Below are 16,410 nucleotides of genomic sequence, written 5' to 3' on the forward strand. Positions count from 1 at the left end.
ATTTAACCTCCGACTTCATGCCAGCAGTATAACCCTCGTTTCACCATCTTCACCCATCAGATCATCTATTGGTTGTGTTCTTCCTTGGGGACCACCCTTCTAGAGTCATCTTCCCTGACCCTCTCACCTGAACAGGTGCTCTCCAGGCCTGCTGGGTCTTCTCCTAAACACATTTTGATGATGCTCTGCCCCTGTGCCTGTGCTGGATGCCTTGTTTCTCAGGTACCACTTACGTTATATTCCCTCCTTTGGGAGATTTCACCTTCTGGCACCTTTCTGAGTAGGGGTAATAGTACATTTTCTGAGGCTCTTCCTGTTTCAAAATATTCCCCCTTCGCACTTAGCTGATACCATCAGTGGATGTAGAATTCTTGGTTGGCAGTTATTTTCCCTGTGTATTCAGGGAGCCATTTGCTGCTTTATGACTTCTAAAGCTGCTATTGAGAATATTCTGATCCATGACCCAGGTTCCATGTGGCTTGTTTTTCTATTCTGGAAGCTGTGAGACTTTTCTCTTTTTTAGTATAGTTCTGAAATTCTATGATAGTTGGTCCTGAGGGGTCTTTTTCATGCACTGAGCCAATCTGAATATTTGGAGAATATTTTTGAGCATCAGTTCTCACAATGATCCCTGGTTTTTTTTTTTTGGCCACCCTGTGGCATATAGAGTTCCCAGGCCAGGGATCAGATCAAAGCCACAGTTGCGACCTAAGCCACAGCTGCAGCAATGCCAGATCCTCAACCCACTGCGCTAGGCTGGGGATTGAACCTGTGTCCCAGTGCTCCCAAGACACCACCAATCCCATCGTGCCACAGTGGGAAGGAACTCTGATCCCTGGGTTGTTGAGATCTCCATAAGGTCACTATTTTCATAAAAAATACTTTGACACTCTCGGAGTTTTTACTTTTATTCTCTCATGAGAGTACAGTGGTCTTTCCAGAGGCTACATGACCTGGGATAGCACAGATGGAAAGCAGAAACAAGAAAGAATCCAGCTGTCTTCTAAAAAGTCAAACAGTAAAAAGATTAGTAAAAATGTAAAGCAATTCCAACACACCAAAAATGTTAGGAGTACAACAATTTTTCTAGAAATTTGTGGGTTTATTATTGTTAGCAAATACATTGCTATTTTAGCAATTTCTCAATTGTAATTTCTATCATGGTAAACAAAACAAACTATAAACAAGAAAGCTTTGGGGCACTTAGTAATTTTTATGCACGTACAGATCCTAGGACTAAGAAGTTAAAGAACCTCTGCTCTTGCATCATGGCTTTGATATTTCCTCCCCTCCTTGGATTATATGCACTAATCTTTCTTATTCTTCCTCTCTTATTTTCCATCTTCTTTACTGTTTTTTTTTTTCTTTCTTTTCTTTCTTTAGGGCCACACTCGCAGAACATGGAGGCTCCCAGGCTTGGGATCACATTGGAGCTACAGCTGCCGACTTATGCCACAGCCACAGCAACGTGGGATCCGAGCCACACGTACGACCTATACCACAGCTCACGGTGAACGCTGGATCCTCAACCCACTGAGCGAGGCCAGGGATCAAACCTACAATCTCATGGTTCTTAGGTGGATCTGTTTCTGCTGGGCCACAAAGGGAACTCCTTGATACTGTTCTATCTTCTGAGAGGCTTCATCTTTGTTTTCTATCCCTTCTACTGAAATTTTTTCATTTGCATTATCAGATTTTTAGTTTCAAACTGTAATTTTTAGCTTCATACTGTAAATTTCCTTCCATGCTCTTTGGATGTTTCTATTCTTAGGGATGCAAAAACCTTCTTTTATTTTCAAGGAGGAGGTGAAGATGGTGATTATTTTGAACTTATCTTTCCTGCTTTCTGCTCTCTGAACTACCTTTTCTCTGTTTGACTATTTTGGCTTGTGTCGTTCATGTTCAAGGCTCTCCCCAAATATCTGGGGATCTTCGTTTGTTCTTCCTTTTTTTTTTTTTTTTTTTTTTTTTTTTTTTTTTTTTTTTTTGTCTTTTTTGCTATTTCTTGGGCCGCTCCCGTGGCATATGGAGGTTCCCAGGCTAGGGGTTGAATCGGAGCTGTAGCCACTAGCCTATGCCAGAGCCACAGCAACGCAGGATCCGAGCCGCGTCTTCGACCTACACCACAGCTCACGGCAACACTGGATCGTTAACCCACTGAGCAAGGCCAGGGACCTAACCTGCAACCTCATGGTTTCTAGTCGGATTCATTAACCACTGCGCCACGACAGGAACTCCTGTTCTTCCCTATTTGAAGGCGAGACACCGCAATGCAGGCCATAAACGCTGCACAGAAGAGAAAATTTTCAGAGTGTTCCTCACTCAAGGCAGTGGTTCTCAAACGTTTACTGTCAAGACTTGTTTTCCTCTTAAAATTTCTTTATATGATTTATATCAATATGTACTAGAAATTAAGACTGCTATATAATTTTAAAAGATCAATTCATTTCATTATAAGTTTAGTAATGCTAGTATAAAGAACTTTTTATGAAAAATCGTTTTATAAAACAACACAAAACTTAGTGCGAAGAGTAGCACTGTTTTACATTTCAGCCAATCTCGAATGTCTACTATAACAGAACACAGACGGATGCTCGTATCTGCTCTGCATTCAGCAGCCTCCCAGAGATCTCTCTCTGGAAAAGGGAAGAGTATTTTCATGGAAGTCTATCTTTGATAACACACTGAGACTCAAACAAGTGGTAGTTTCATGGAGGTTTGTTGGAGGGTGAAACTATACCATAACTAGATTCTGTTACATTAACATCCACTGATCCTTCTTGCACTTTGAAAGGAACATTTACCAATGCACGATTTCAAGACGGTTCCAATTTCAAACATTCTTTCCTAACATTCCTATAAAAATTACTCTTTTAAAGTTTATTTTTAGTTTGGAAAATACAGTCCTGACATTTATATCAATGTCTTTTATAGACAGACGGGTATGATTAAATTAAAGCTAGTAGAAATCTAATCATTGGGATCTAAACACTGGAGGAAGAAAAAAAGAAAGTCAAAGAAAAAGAACAGCTAGGAATTCCCTCTGTGGCTCAGTGGGTTAGGATCTGACTCGTATCCATGAGGATGTGGGTTCTATCCCTGGCCTCGCTCAGTGGGTTGGGGATCCAGCATTGCAGTGAGCTGTAGTGTAGGTTGCAGACGTGGCTCGGATCCCATGTTGTCGTGGCTGTGGCGCAGGCTGGCAGCTGCAGCTCTGATTCGACCCCTAGCCTGGGAACTTTCATATGCCACAGGTGCGGCCCTAAAATGACAAAAAACAAAACAAAACAAAACAACAAAACAGCTAAAGCTGCAACATTTCTGGGCCAATGTTTTTTATTGCGGGAGGATGGAGTGCTGGAGTGCCTTGGATGTAGGTTTTGTATCTAGGTCTGTCAATATAAATCCTCTTTCTGAGCAGAAAAGAATTTTGAGCAGAATCCATCAGTTACTTCTCAAGTTTAAGAGAAGTACTCCTTGACAATATTTAACTTCCTGTGTTCTCAGTGTTATGCTCATCAAGCTCCCCTCTGAGCTTTGATTTCTTCTCAGATTGGATCTGCTGGTAGGAGGAAGTGCCTCAGGGTACATACCCAGGCTCTAGGTGTAGCTCACCTGTAAATGAATGGCATTCATTGCTCAAGAACCACAGAGCTGGGAGGGAACTCAGACACGTTCCAGTTCCTGCACCTAATTTTAAGGTGAGGAAACCGTGGCTCTTAAAAGGGAGGTGGCTTACCTAATAATTAATGGCCTTAGCTAGGGTTGGTATCAGGGCTTTTGAATCCCAGTCCCACACTCTATTATAAACACATCTCTTGAAAGATTTATTTCCTGACCGATTCAAGAAAGCTGAGGGCTAGACTCTGTACCATGGTGTCTTCCGCCTGGTCCTGGCTGCCTGGGAGGCCTTGTGTGAGTCACCGGGCCAGCTTTCCTTTAAACCCTTTTCTAAAATAGGATACACACACTGAAAGTGGAAACAGTGACGGGGAAGTCACTGGATTTCTTTCATGCTCCTGTCATCAGAGCAAGCATCATGATACAGTTGGCCGATCGCCTCATTTGCCCTCCATTCAACACGGCAATTACTGAAAGCCTCCTGTGCCAGGCACTGCTTAGGCCCCGAGGTGATGGGGTGAAGAGCATGGATGAGGGCTCTGTCCCATGGCGATGATGCTCTGATCACCATAGGGCAAGGGGTGATAAGCGTGGATAACTGAAGACCCAGACAACACGATATCAAACCAAAGACAACAAATGTTGGCAAGGATGTGAGGAATTGGAATCCTGGGTGGGACATTGTTGGTAGGAATGCACAATGGTGCAGCCATGATGGAAAAAGCAGCATGGAGGTTCTTCAAAAAATGAAAAGTAGAACTATCATAAGATCCAGCAATCCAGCTTTGGGCTATTTATCCAAAAAACTGAAATCAGGATCTCGAAGAGTTATTAGCACTACCGTGTTCACTGAGGAAGTATTCACAATAGCCAAAATGTCCACGAAGGGGTAAAGATGAATAAAGAAAATATATATACACAGTGAAATATTATTTAGCCTTAAAAAAAAACCACAGGGAATTCTGTGTCAACATAACCTTGACATTATGCTAAGTGAAATAAGTCAGTCACAGAAGGACAAATACTGCATGATTCTATGAGGGATCTGAAAGAGTCAGACTCATAGAATTGCATAGTCGAATGGTGGTTACCAGGGGCTGGGAGACAGGAGTAAATGGAGGAATTGCTAACTAACAAGCGTGAAGTTTCAGTTAAACAAGTTGAGTAAGTTCTAGTGATCTGCTGTAACACGCTGCATCTAAGTGAATTGCAATGAACTCAACACTTAAAAATTGAAGGGGGTAGATCTCAAGTGTTATTACGTAATAAAATAAAATTAAAAACTAAGTGAAATTTCATTCTTTTACCCATAGACACACCATAGTACAATACTGCTTCATAAGAATGTTGATGGGAAAAAGAGGAAAGCAATGGTTTTATTGAAAAACAAAACCCAGCAGAGTGTGACACTGTGCTACGTGTTATGCAGGAAATAAGGGGACAATGTCGAGAGGGTGACGGAGGCTGGGTGGGGAGGGCAAACCCTGGAGCAGCCGTGGATGCTCTCTGATGTGTGGGGAGCGTTGGAAGAGGAAGTCATTTAAGAAATTGGTAGGGAGTCTAGGACAGAAGGAGCCTGGCGTGCCCTTGTGGGAGGTACAAAAAAGAAGCCCTTGTGTCTGGCATTTGGTGAAGAACAGTGAGGGTGGGAGGCAGAGAGGACGGCGAACTAGAAACGAACATCCCCATGTCCTACAGGAACACAGATGGAGCCATGGAATGTGGGCTCTCAGCCTCTGAAGGGACTCCCATAAAGACCAGCAAACAGATGTCCTTCTAGAGTCACGGCCTAGCAGGGTGGAGACGAGGTTTCTCATGGCATCTGTGTAACTAATGAACAATTCCTTCGCAAGCACATCAGCAGGGAGTGACTCATAGACTGTGTCCTGTTGTCAAAGCAAAAATGAGAGTCTTTCTACCTGCAGTTTTGGGCATTTTCTTTTTCCGCAGAGTAACTGTTCCAAATATTTCCCCCCTTTTGAGGAGGAGGCTGAGAAAGAAGATAAGATTTCTCACTTGAGTTCAAGTCCCTTGTTTGGCTGGGCAAGGAGAGGAAACGCTGTTCTCTTTCACAGAACCTATTCCACGTAAGAGCGTCTCTGACCACTGATGTGAACTTGAAGTTGAGAACTGTGATGTGACCTTGAAGATTCTACTGCCTTCCACTGAACAAGATCCAGGAACGGGGCCTCTCCCTTTCCTGTCTGCAATAGACTCTAAGAGCCACTTCCTTTCCCCTCCTACTCAGCTAGATCAGCTGGCCTTTGAACTTGCTGCATCCACAGAGGCACACGTAATTGAGGAAACAGAAAATGGGGTGAGGTTAACAGCACCAAATGCTCCATTCACGTCACTGATACTTTAGCACTGACCTTGAAAAGTCTACTTCAAAAAGGCCTGTGGGTAAAAATATGTCTCTACCATTGTGCAGTCATTGAAGACACTGTGGTGGTATGAAAATGCACCAAAAGATAACTGCCCCTCCTTTTCGTTGCTTTATTGGTATATGTATCCCATGATTTGCTTTCTTGATTATATTTTAAGGAAGAAAAAAATGCATGGTCCAAAGAAATTTTTGGCTGACCTGGGTTACTTGCGCTGCAAAGCTTTCCCTAGCTCCCTCAGACAAAACTACCTGCATGTTCCAGAGTTCTCAAGAAATTTGGTTCATTCCTTGATTACATGACTTAGTGCCTCTGCTACACAATCATATCAATCATCCTTATTCTATTAGATGCAGCCCAGTGTTCCATATACAGTAGGGATTAAATATAGTTTTACCAAATTAAGAGAGAGGGTTAAAGGAAAAAGAAAAATTTATACTCATCTTTTGAAGAAGGAAGAGGGTTTACAAGATTTTTTAAAATAATTTAAAAATAGAATTCCAATATGGAGGAACAGTCTCTACTTCCCCACTCTTAAAGATTCAAATTACATTTTAGATCACCCTTCTCTGTTCTGAGACATGGATGCTGTGTAAAAATAATTGATATTTATTCTTTAATTGGCAGTTAGGAGAAAAAAGAGTTCTCACCGTGTTGCAGTGGGATTGGCAGTGTCTTTGCAGTGCCAGGTCACAGCTTTGATCCCTGGCCTGGCACAGGGGTTAAAGGATCTGGCATTGCTGAAGCTGCAGTGTAGGTGGCAACTGTGGCTGGGATCTGATCCTTGGCCCAGGAACTCCATATGCCACAGAGTGGCAAAAAAAAAAAAAAAAAAAAAAAGGTTTTGGGAATTTAAGGGCAAGTTAAAAATGGGGAAAATGATTTCTTTTAACTGACCTAGTTTTCTGACCATTTGGGAATTCCTTCCAGACACCAAACCAGAGTCTTAAATTTCTAGGGTATCGTAGGGATTATAAGAGAAAGGTCTGACTACAAAAAAGAAAACAAAAATGAAATCTCAATTGTATTCCACAACATTTCATTTGGGAGATTCTGTGAAATAACAACTTAAATCTAGTAATATGCCCAAATGGAACAAAGATAGTACAAGGAAAGAAATCCTGCATTGCTGTCATTTATGAATATGCACAAAAAATTCTTAAAAAAACCACACAGCAACCTCATAAGTGCATAAACATATAAAATATCATATCCAGGTAGGGTTTATTTTATGATGCAAATCTGAAGGCCTATTAATGTAATTGACCAAATTAAGAATACAAGGAGGAAAAATCATATGCTAATTTTCTTAAAGAATCAAATGTTCAATAAAGTTCAACATTCATTCACACTAAAATCTTAGCAAAATAGAAACAAATGTCTATCTAAATCTCAGAACAAACATCATTCTTTTTTTTTTTTTTTCTTTATAGGGCCACACCCAAAGCATATAGAAGTTCCCAGGCTAGGGGTCCAATCGGAGCTACAGCTGCCGGCCTACACCACAGCCACAGCAACACGGGATCCGAGCCTTGTCTGCCACCTACACCACAGCTCATGGCAACACGGGCTCCTTAACCCACTGAGCAAGGTCAGGGATCAAACCCGCAACCTCGTAGTTCCTAGTCGGATTCATTTCCTCTGCACCACCACGGGAACTCCCAAACACCATTCTTAAGATAAAACAGTCAAAGCTGTCCTGATAATGTCAGAAAGGCACTAAGAGTGCCAACATCTAATCAACATTGTATAGGAAGATTTACGCAAAGCAGTAAGACGAGAAAAAAAACTAAGTGGTGGAAGAACTGCAAAGGAAGACAAATTCTCATTTTCAGACACTACTCTACAAAGAAAATTCAAAAATATCTATAAGCCATTGTTAGAACTGTTGGGATTCTTTAGAAAGTGAGTTGGATATAGTATCTACATAAAAATCAAAAGCATTTCCACATGACAGTAATAGCTAATTTAAAAACAGAAAGCCAAGATAACAAAAAAAAAAAAATAGTTTTTAGAGAGTTTCCTGGTGGCTCAGCACGTTAAGAATCTGGCATTGTCCCTGTTGTAGCTCTAGTTACTGCTGTGGCGTGGGTTCAATCCCTGGCTTGGGAATGTCCACATGCCATAGCTGTGGCCAAAAAATTAAGTTTTTTAAAATTTACGTGTAAGAATGTGATGGATAAATTATAAGACATTGTTATCGGATATTAAAAAAAAGCTTGATTGATGAGATATGTTTACAGACAGAATAACTCAATATTGTAATGTATCAATTCTGCCAAAATTAATCTCTAAATTAAATCTAATTCCAATAAAAGTCCCAACAGAATTCTTCATGGAACTTTATAAAATACCGCAAAAAAAAAAAAAAAAAATTCACGTGACAGTGCAAAGAGTTAAGAAATGCTAAGCCAGTGTGGAGGAAGAGCAATGTGGGCTTAATAATTAAGACAATGTGGTGTGGAGTAAGGATGGAGAAAGAGACCAACCCCACAAAACACAGGAATTCCTGCTGTGGCTGAGCAACAAGGAACCCGACTAGTATCCATGAGGATGTGGGTTCGATCCCTGGACCTGCTCAGTGGGTTAAGGATCCAGTATTGCCATGAGCTACGCTGTAGGTCGAAGATGTGACTTGGATCTGGCATGGCTGTGGCCAGAAGCTGTAGCTCTGTTTGACCCTCAGCCTGGGAACTTCAATAAAAGCAAAAAAAAAAAAAAAAAAAAAAAACCCCAAAAAGCAACAAAACCAACAACACAGAGTCCAGAAACAGGTCCACACATATAAACTTCACTTGGGAGGAATGTGGAATTACAACAATCAGGATGAACTTTTCAACCTGTGGTCATGGGACCATTAGCTGGCCATATGAAAATGAAGATTTGGCCTTCCTCACACCATACTTCCATCACTTTTAGTCAGGTTAAGGACATATGTGAAAAGCAAAAGGTTTAGACTTTTAGGAAAAAAATAGAGTATATTTATGAACTGATTGGAGATGTTTTTAAAACAAATTCAAGATCCACATACTATAAAAATAGCATTTATTTAGTGTAGTCAAACTTTTGAATTTTATAACTACTTTTCAAAGAAACCATAATTAAAGTTAAAAGACAAGTCTCGTATGAGGGGAGGATTACAACTCATGTAATCCAACAAGTCCTCCAGGCAAGAATTCCTATACAACCATAAAGGAAAGTAACATCCTGACAGAAAAATGGACAATGGATATGAGCCAGAAATTCACAGAAGAAATCAAAATGGCCAAAAAAAACCAAGAGAAGAAGCCCAGTCTCACTGCAACCGGCAAAATGCAAGGTAATATATCTCCCAATGGAATATTACATCACAGTGAAAATAAACAAGTAGAGCTATAATCTCAAGCTTAATAACCTGATAATCTAAGCAAGGTTGAGTGAAAAAAAATTGTAAAGGATTTACACAAAAATTTCAATAAGCCAAAGTGTGTTACACATTTTAAATAAATAATTACATATATAAGTCATGGCAACAAAATCATGTTTGGGAATGAAACACCAAGTCTAGTTGTAGTGGTATTTTGAGCCAGATTATACTTGCTTTCTTGAGCTAATTCCGTACATCGCTTTCTAATTTCACGTTCAGTGATAAACTTGAAATCTGCAGTGATGGGAGTGTTGGCACCATGGAAATTGGCAAACACTGTAAATCCCAGATTCTACCTCCCCCGTCCTCACCCTGGAGAACTGGTATACCAGCACATCACTGAGCCATTCTCCGCAGAGCAGGATGCAGCTGGGAGGGGCTGTTATCGGGGATTCAGCATTATTGGTGAGGCCTTTATGCTTTAAAGAGTTTCTAAAGCAAATATGGCAGAAGGGAAGGTCTTGATAGAGTGAGAGTGCTTCATGAGCCTTTATCATATTACTCTACACTTTCCTATATTTTGGAAATACTTCCCGGAAAAAAAAAAATCTAATTGGTTGAATTTTTCAAGCCAGCATAAAATCGTTTTCTTTTTTTTTGATTTTTAGGGCCGCACCTGCGGCATATGGAGGTTCCCAGGCTAGGGGTTGAATCAGAGCTACATCTGCCAGCCACAGCCACAGCCATGCCAGATCGAGCCACATCTGTGACCTACATCAAAGCTCACAGCAACGCCGGATCCTTAACCCACTGAGCAAGGCCGGGGATCGAACCCACAACCTCGTGGTTCCTAGTCAGATTTGTTTTTGCTGCACCCCAACGGGAACTCCCCAAACCATTTTCTTTTTGCCCTCTTTCATTTCATAGATTTAAATCTTGCTTAGTTGGGCACAATAGTATTATATTATGTTTGACAAACTTGGACCTGAACTAATAACAGACATTTTCAAATTATTTCCAGCCTTAACCATAGATTTGCCAGATGGTTGTACCTTTGAAATCAACTCATCTACAGTATGAAGCCGAGGATTTATAAAAGGCATGCTCTGGTGGGAGGTGATGTGGCTAAAGGCTAAATGCCTGGGGCTGGAGTCAGAGAAGCCCAGACTTATAGAAGGTGATAAGGCACATAAAGCTCTATGGCCTCTGGCATGGAGTAAGCACTGGATAAACAGTCAGCCTAGAGCCAACCCACCAGAAGGCTGAGGCTAAGGCCTCCCAGCATCCAAGCCTGGTTCCTCTTTTCGGGTTACAGTGCCATTGCTGGACTCTGGGTGGGGAAAGTGGTCTGGGGGTCCTGGGATTTGTACCCTCAGCGACTGCCAAGTGGAAGCCCACTCTAACACCAGCACATCACTAATGCACTCGCGGAATCGAAATCCCCCAAGTCCATTTTTTATGCCCTTTCTCTATGTTCTTATTATGGGGTGTATTTTCTCTAGACTGTTTCTCAGCCACAGCGGCACGTTAGGAACACCTTTTAAAAGACCCTGATGCTCTAGCCCCACCCTGGACCAATTAATCAGAACTTCTGGGGTAGGATTCATCATATTAAAACACACAACAGGACACAGTGCTTCCCAGGTGATGTCAGCGTGTAGCCCGTGTGGAGAACCACTGTCCTGAGACGTGCAAATTGGTCTTCAAAGTCTGCTGGGCCAGATGAAAGAGATGTGGCAACACGGGCATTTTTCATAGCTCAGGCTTTGAAACCGAGACGACTCGATGTAATTCAACAAACGTGTCTCCCAGAGGCTTGTGCTAGGAGTTAGGGCCTTCCAGGGACACAAGCAATGGCAGAGGAGATGTGGCTTTTCCCCTCAAGGAGTGCCCATGCACTGACTGCAGTAAGCCAAGAGGACAGGACTTACAATCCGCACTGTGGTTGAGTCACGCAATGATGGGGTGTTTTAAAACTTTTTACTATAACAAAATCAATGCCACCCCAGGTTAATATGCTGGTGTCTGTTTACTGTGTGCTGGCCTTGAGCTCGCCACTGCAGGTCTATCAGCTCACCGAAGTGTCACCATCCCCATACGAGGTGGACTCTCCTATTGATGACTTTTGTTCCTTTAGGCCACAAAAGTTTGGAGGGTCCTATAAGCCAGACAGTGTTTAAGGCACTTGGGTAGAACAAAACCGAGAGATCCCTGCCTTTAGGGAATGTTCTGTGAGTGGGAGTGGGGAGGAAAGAAACAACAGACATCATAGAAAAGTTAATCAGAGGCTATGTTAGAAATTGCCAAATGCCAGGAGAAAAAGAGAAAGTAAACAGGTCAGGTGTGTGCGTGGGTGCCGGGTAAGTATCACCGAGAAAAGGAAGATTTGGGCAAAGACTTGAAATGAGGGAGTCAGTTATTCTACCCATCTTCCTCCACTGATGCTGGGGCTATGTCCTAATAAACCCATGGTAAGTTGAGAAGATCATAACACATTTAATGTGTGTAACCTACTGAACATCAAAGCTTAGCCTCGTCTACCTTAAACAGGTTCAGAACACGTCTGTTAGCTTACAGTTGGGCAAAATCATCAAACACAAAGCCTCTTTTTAGAGCAAAGGGTTGAATATCTTGAGAAGTGTATTGACTACTGTACTGAATGTGAAAAGTGGAGCAGTTATAAGTGTATTGGTTGTTTACCCTTGTGCTGGTGGGTCTGACTGGGAGCTGCAGTGTGTTGCCCAGGAAAAGATCAAAATGTGAAATTTGAAGTATGCAACCCCCCCCAAAAATAACAGAACATAAAACAAAATAGAATAAAATAAAATTTGAAGTATGGCATATACACAGTGAAATACTACTCTTCATAGAAAAGAACAAAATGATGCCATTTGCAGCAACACGGGTGCAACTAGATTTTCACCCTAAGTGAAGGAAGTGAGAAAGACAAAGACCACATGATATCACTTATATGTGGAATCTAAAATATGGCACAAATGAACCTATCGACAGAATGGAAACAGACTCACAGACACAGTCAACAGACGTGTGCTTGCCAAGGGGGTGGGGGGAGTGACCGGGATGGACGGGGAGTTTGGGGTCATTTACATCTAGAATGGATAAGCAATGAGATCCTGCTCTACATAGGACCCCTGTATATAGCACAGGAAACTATATCCAATCACTTGTGATAGAACATGACAGAAGATAATATGAGAAAAAGAATGTGTGTGTGTGTATATATATGAATGATTGGGTCATTTTTCTGTATAGCAGAAATTGACAGAACACTGTAAATCAACTGCACATTAATAAAAAAATTAAAACAAATTTTCTGAAGTACCATTTCTGTTGATCATATCTTGCTTGCACACCCTTGCAAAGTCAAACAAATCAGGAGTTGAACCATCATAAGTTGCTGAACATCTGTATTCTGTTTAAAACACCCCGAAGAATACACACATGGTTCAGCTGGGATGCAAACACAGGTATGTTGAAAACCAGTGTCCAGGCTCTTAACCTGCCAACTCCCTGGTCTTCCAAGAAGTACCATAACTTATTATAATAACTGATTCAATTGCCCCATTCTCTTCAGCTCCAGGTCTGCTTTGTTCACCTCAGTAACTTTTCTAAGCCCAGTGCCTGCTACATAATAGGTATTGAATACATATTTGAATTAAACATTGTAATTTTTAATGGAATATTACTCAGCCATTAAAAGGAATGAAATCCCAGCATTTTTATCATCATGAACGGACCTAGAAATTATCATGCTAAATGAAGTCAGCCATGCAATGAGACACCAACATCAAATGCTTTCACTGACATGTAGAATCTGAAAAAAGAACACAATGAACTTCTTTGCAGAACAGATATTGACTCACAGACTTTGAAAAACTTATGGTCTCCAGAGGAGACACTTTGAGGGGTAGGGGGATGTGCTTGGGCTGTGGGATGGAAATCCTGTGAAACTGGAGTGTGATGATCATTATACAACTCCAGATGTGATAAATTCATTGAGTAACATAAAAAAATAAAAAAATAATAAACATTGTAAATTTTATTTATTTATTTTTATCTTTTTGCCATTTCTAGGGCCACTCCCACGGCATATGGAGGTTCCCAGGCTAGGGGTCTAATCGGAGCTGTAGCCGCCAGCCTACACCAGAGCCACAGCAGCTTGGGATCTGAGCCGCATCTGCAACCTACACCACAGCTGATGGCAACACTGGATCCTTAACCCACTGAGCGAGGCCAGGGATCGAACCTGAAACCTCATGGTTCCTAGTCAGATTCGTTAACCACTGAGCCACGACGGGAACTCCATAAATTTTAATTATTAATTAATCTGAATAAATAGCTGTTATGCTTAAAGTTTTTACGGTGCGTTAACTCTCTTCTACCCACTCCCTAGGCAGAAGGAAATTTTTAGAAAAATCCAGCGAAGGAAAGGATGCTGGGGACAGAGCCAGCATGTATTTTTGGATGCCTCTGCCCTGTTAGGGCAAACAGGTCTCTTCTCTGAGTCAGGAGGATGGAGCAGGATGGGATTTTGAATAAATATGAGACTCATATACAAACAAGGATGTTTCCAGGTAGAAGACTTCACAGTATGAGAGCCACAAAAATTGATGACATTGGGTCAGGTATTTCAGGTGGTTTTCTTGGGCCATATTGATTGGAGAAAAATTCATAACATTCTTATGTGAGAACAATGTTTTGAGTATTAACTTACCTATTAAAATGGTAGATATCCCGGATGTTTCCAAAGAGGGCTGATCTTTCTTCCGTGCCCAGAGGAAGTTTCATTTGGTCCTTGATGCAGTCAAGGTAATCCTGTGAAATCAATGAGGAGGATGTCTTAAACATTCCCGGCTTTGCCAAGTGTTCTTTAGCGATGCAAAAGGAATCTTCCAGGGTTGTTTGAAGTAGGTATTATATTAATGTGCTCGTTAACTCAACTATGAGAATATAGACTCTTTTATTAAGAATGATAATACCTCCCTACTTACAGATCAGGGAGTTTGAGCAAGGAGAAAGAGTGCAGTGTACCTTAATGTATTTGTGCTGAAAATGTATCGGAGCGTCCCCAGAGGGAAGGACCCCAGTTTCCAAAAAAGGGAGAGAGTCAGCATAACAACATTGCCCACTGTTGCCTTAACTGATTTATATGATAAAAGATACTCCAAAATTCATACAGTGGGGAATCAGAAATAAAAATTCTGAAATGTGATAGAGTTGTTTTACACAAAACCTTTTATTTTATTTTTAGAGCCACATCTGCGGCATATAGAAGTTCCCAGGCTAGGGGTCTAATCAGAACTGCAGCTGCCGGCCTACACCACAGCCACAGCAACGCCAGATCCGAGCTGTATCTGTGACCTACACTATAGCTCATGGCAATATTGGATCCTTAACCTACTGAGGGAAGCCAGGGATCGAACCTGCATCCTCACAGACACGATGTTGGGATCTTAACCTGCTGGGCCACAAAGGGAACTCCTTACCCAGAATGCTACCTATTGCTAAAGTATAGAACTAAATTTATCCTCAAATATCAGTTTAAAAGAAAACAACAACCCACTTTTTAAAGTAAAAGAAGCAGAGTTCCCTTCGTGGCTCAGCAGTTAATGAACCTGACTAGGATCTGTGAGGACTCGGGTTCCATCCCTGGCCTTGCTCAGTGGGTTAAGGATCCAATGTTGCTGTGAGCTGTGGTGTACGTTACAGACTCGGCTCTGATCCTGAGTTGCTGTGACTGTGGTATAGGCTGGCAGCTACAGCTTGGATTCAACCCCTAGCCTGGGAACCTCCATATGTCACGGGTGTGGCCCTCAAAAGGAAAAATAAAATAAAATAAAAAAAGCACGGAACTCACTTCTGCTATCCAGTAGGCCAAAGGACAACTTTGAAATGATTTTTATCTATTTTAACCTGGAAACAACTCTCAAGAGCGCTAACTTGGGTTCCGACGCAGAGGGGGTTAAATGCACGAGGCTTAGGAGCTGCCTGCACTGCTGAGAGACGGGAAAACTGCTCTCTGCCCTGCGTGCTGAGTCCAGAGCAGAGTGGTCCCCCTTCCCCCAGCCAGGCTTGAAAAGAGAACTCTGTAGGAGGCGAGAAAACAATAAGGAAAAAAGTGAAAACAGCTGAAATAACGTACAATCAAAAATAAATCCAGTCCCCCGCCCTGGGCTGAACAATGCAGGATGGCTCCCAACCGAATGTCACCCTGAGCTCTGCAGCACTTGGGGAAGTGACCCTGTGAAAAGTCAGCCAGACCGTGAAAATCCCAGCCCTCAACCGCATTCCAAAGGCCAGCGGCAAACACAATGGTATTTAGGCGCAAGGAGTGAAAGGAGAAGGCGAAATATAAGAAGCATCAGATAGTTGTTTGCTTTTATCTGTCATTAAGTCACAGCCATCCTCTCCTGCCCTTCATGTTCCTCAAGTGAAAAAACAGGTCAGGCTTCGTCTGTAACGTTCTCGGTAGCACGTTGCACAGACTGCGCTAAGTAATTTACCATTCTGGTTCTTGAATGCTGAAATTGCTGTCATGCATGAATTGAGGTTCATAAGCCTTTTTATGTTTTAACAGGCTTGGCGGTAACATCTTGTCTGCTTAAGAAAGTGGTCATCTCCATAAGAAATTAGACTCGTAAGGTTTACATGTAATTGCCATGAAAAACCCACAACATCCTTACTTTTATGAATGGAACAATTACAAGGAGCTTAAATGTCTGCATAGGCTATAGCGCTGATACTCAAATAAGAAATGCTGAAGAATCCCAGAACGGAAGTAAGACTGCATTTTGAACACCACCAAGTGTAAATCTAACAGACCTCCTAAAAAAGTGTACTCATAAAATTACACATGCTATAAAAAGATGGGCTAATATCTAACTGCCTTAAATGCTTATATTTAATAGTTGCTTAGTGCTTTGATCCACATTTTAAAAGGGCACATCCTACGTAAAATTAAGAAGGTAAAACGGAAGGCTATAAACAAGTCTGAAATTTAAAGTAAAACAGAAGGCTACCGGCAGGTGTGAGTCACAC

The 16,410-nt window shown here is 41.7% G+C and overlaps 1 protein-coding gene and 1 long non-coding RNA gene across 5 annotated transcripts in view; both read right to left on the reverse strand.

The window, feature by feature from the left end:
• Positions 1-16,410, reverse strand: part of PLEKHG1 (pleckstrin homology and RhoGEF domain containing G1) — a 246,110-nt gene that overhangs the window by 52,576 nt on the left and 177,124 nt on the right. For all 4 annotated transcript variants that reach the window (XM_021086797.2, XM_085023823.1, XM_085023825.1 and 1 more), the window contains one exon: positions 14,087-14,187. In XM_021086797.2, the coding sequence (XP_020942456.2) occupies positions 14,087-14,187 (101 nt within the window). The remainder of the gene's footprint in view (positions 1-14,086; positions 14,188-16,410) is intronic.
• LOC146405938 (uncharacterized) lies at positions 1,768-8,736 on the reverse strand. Its single transcript, XR_014844787.1, has 2 exons — positions 3,253-8,736; positions 1,768-2,040 (listed from the first exon to the last, which is right to left on the reverse strand). It is a non-coding gene; the product is annotated as an uncharacterized LOC146405938 (long non-coding RNA).

This window comes from Sus scrofa, chromosome 1, assembly GCF_054392235.1.
Source record: "Sus scrofa isolate SSC_HxYL_T2T_F1_AM1 chromosome 1, Sscrofa_HxYL_maternal_Yorkshire_Landrace_v2.0, whole genome shotgun sequence".
In the NCBI taxonomy this organism is placed as follows: domain Eukaryota; kingdom Metazoa; phylum Chordata; class Mammalia; order Artiodactyla; family Suidae; genus Sus; species Sus scrofa.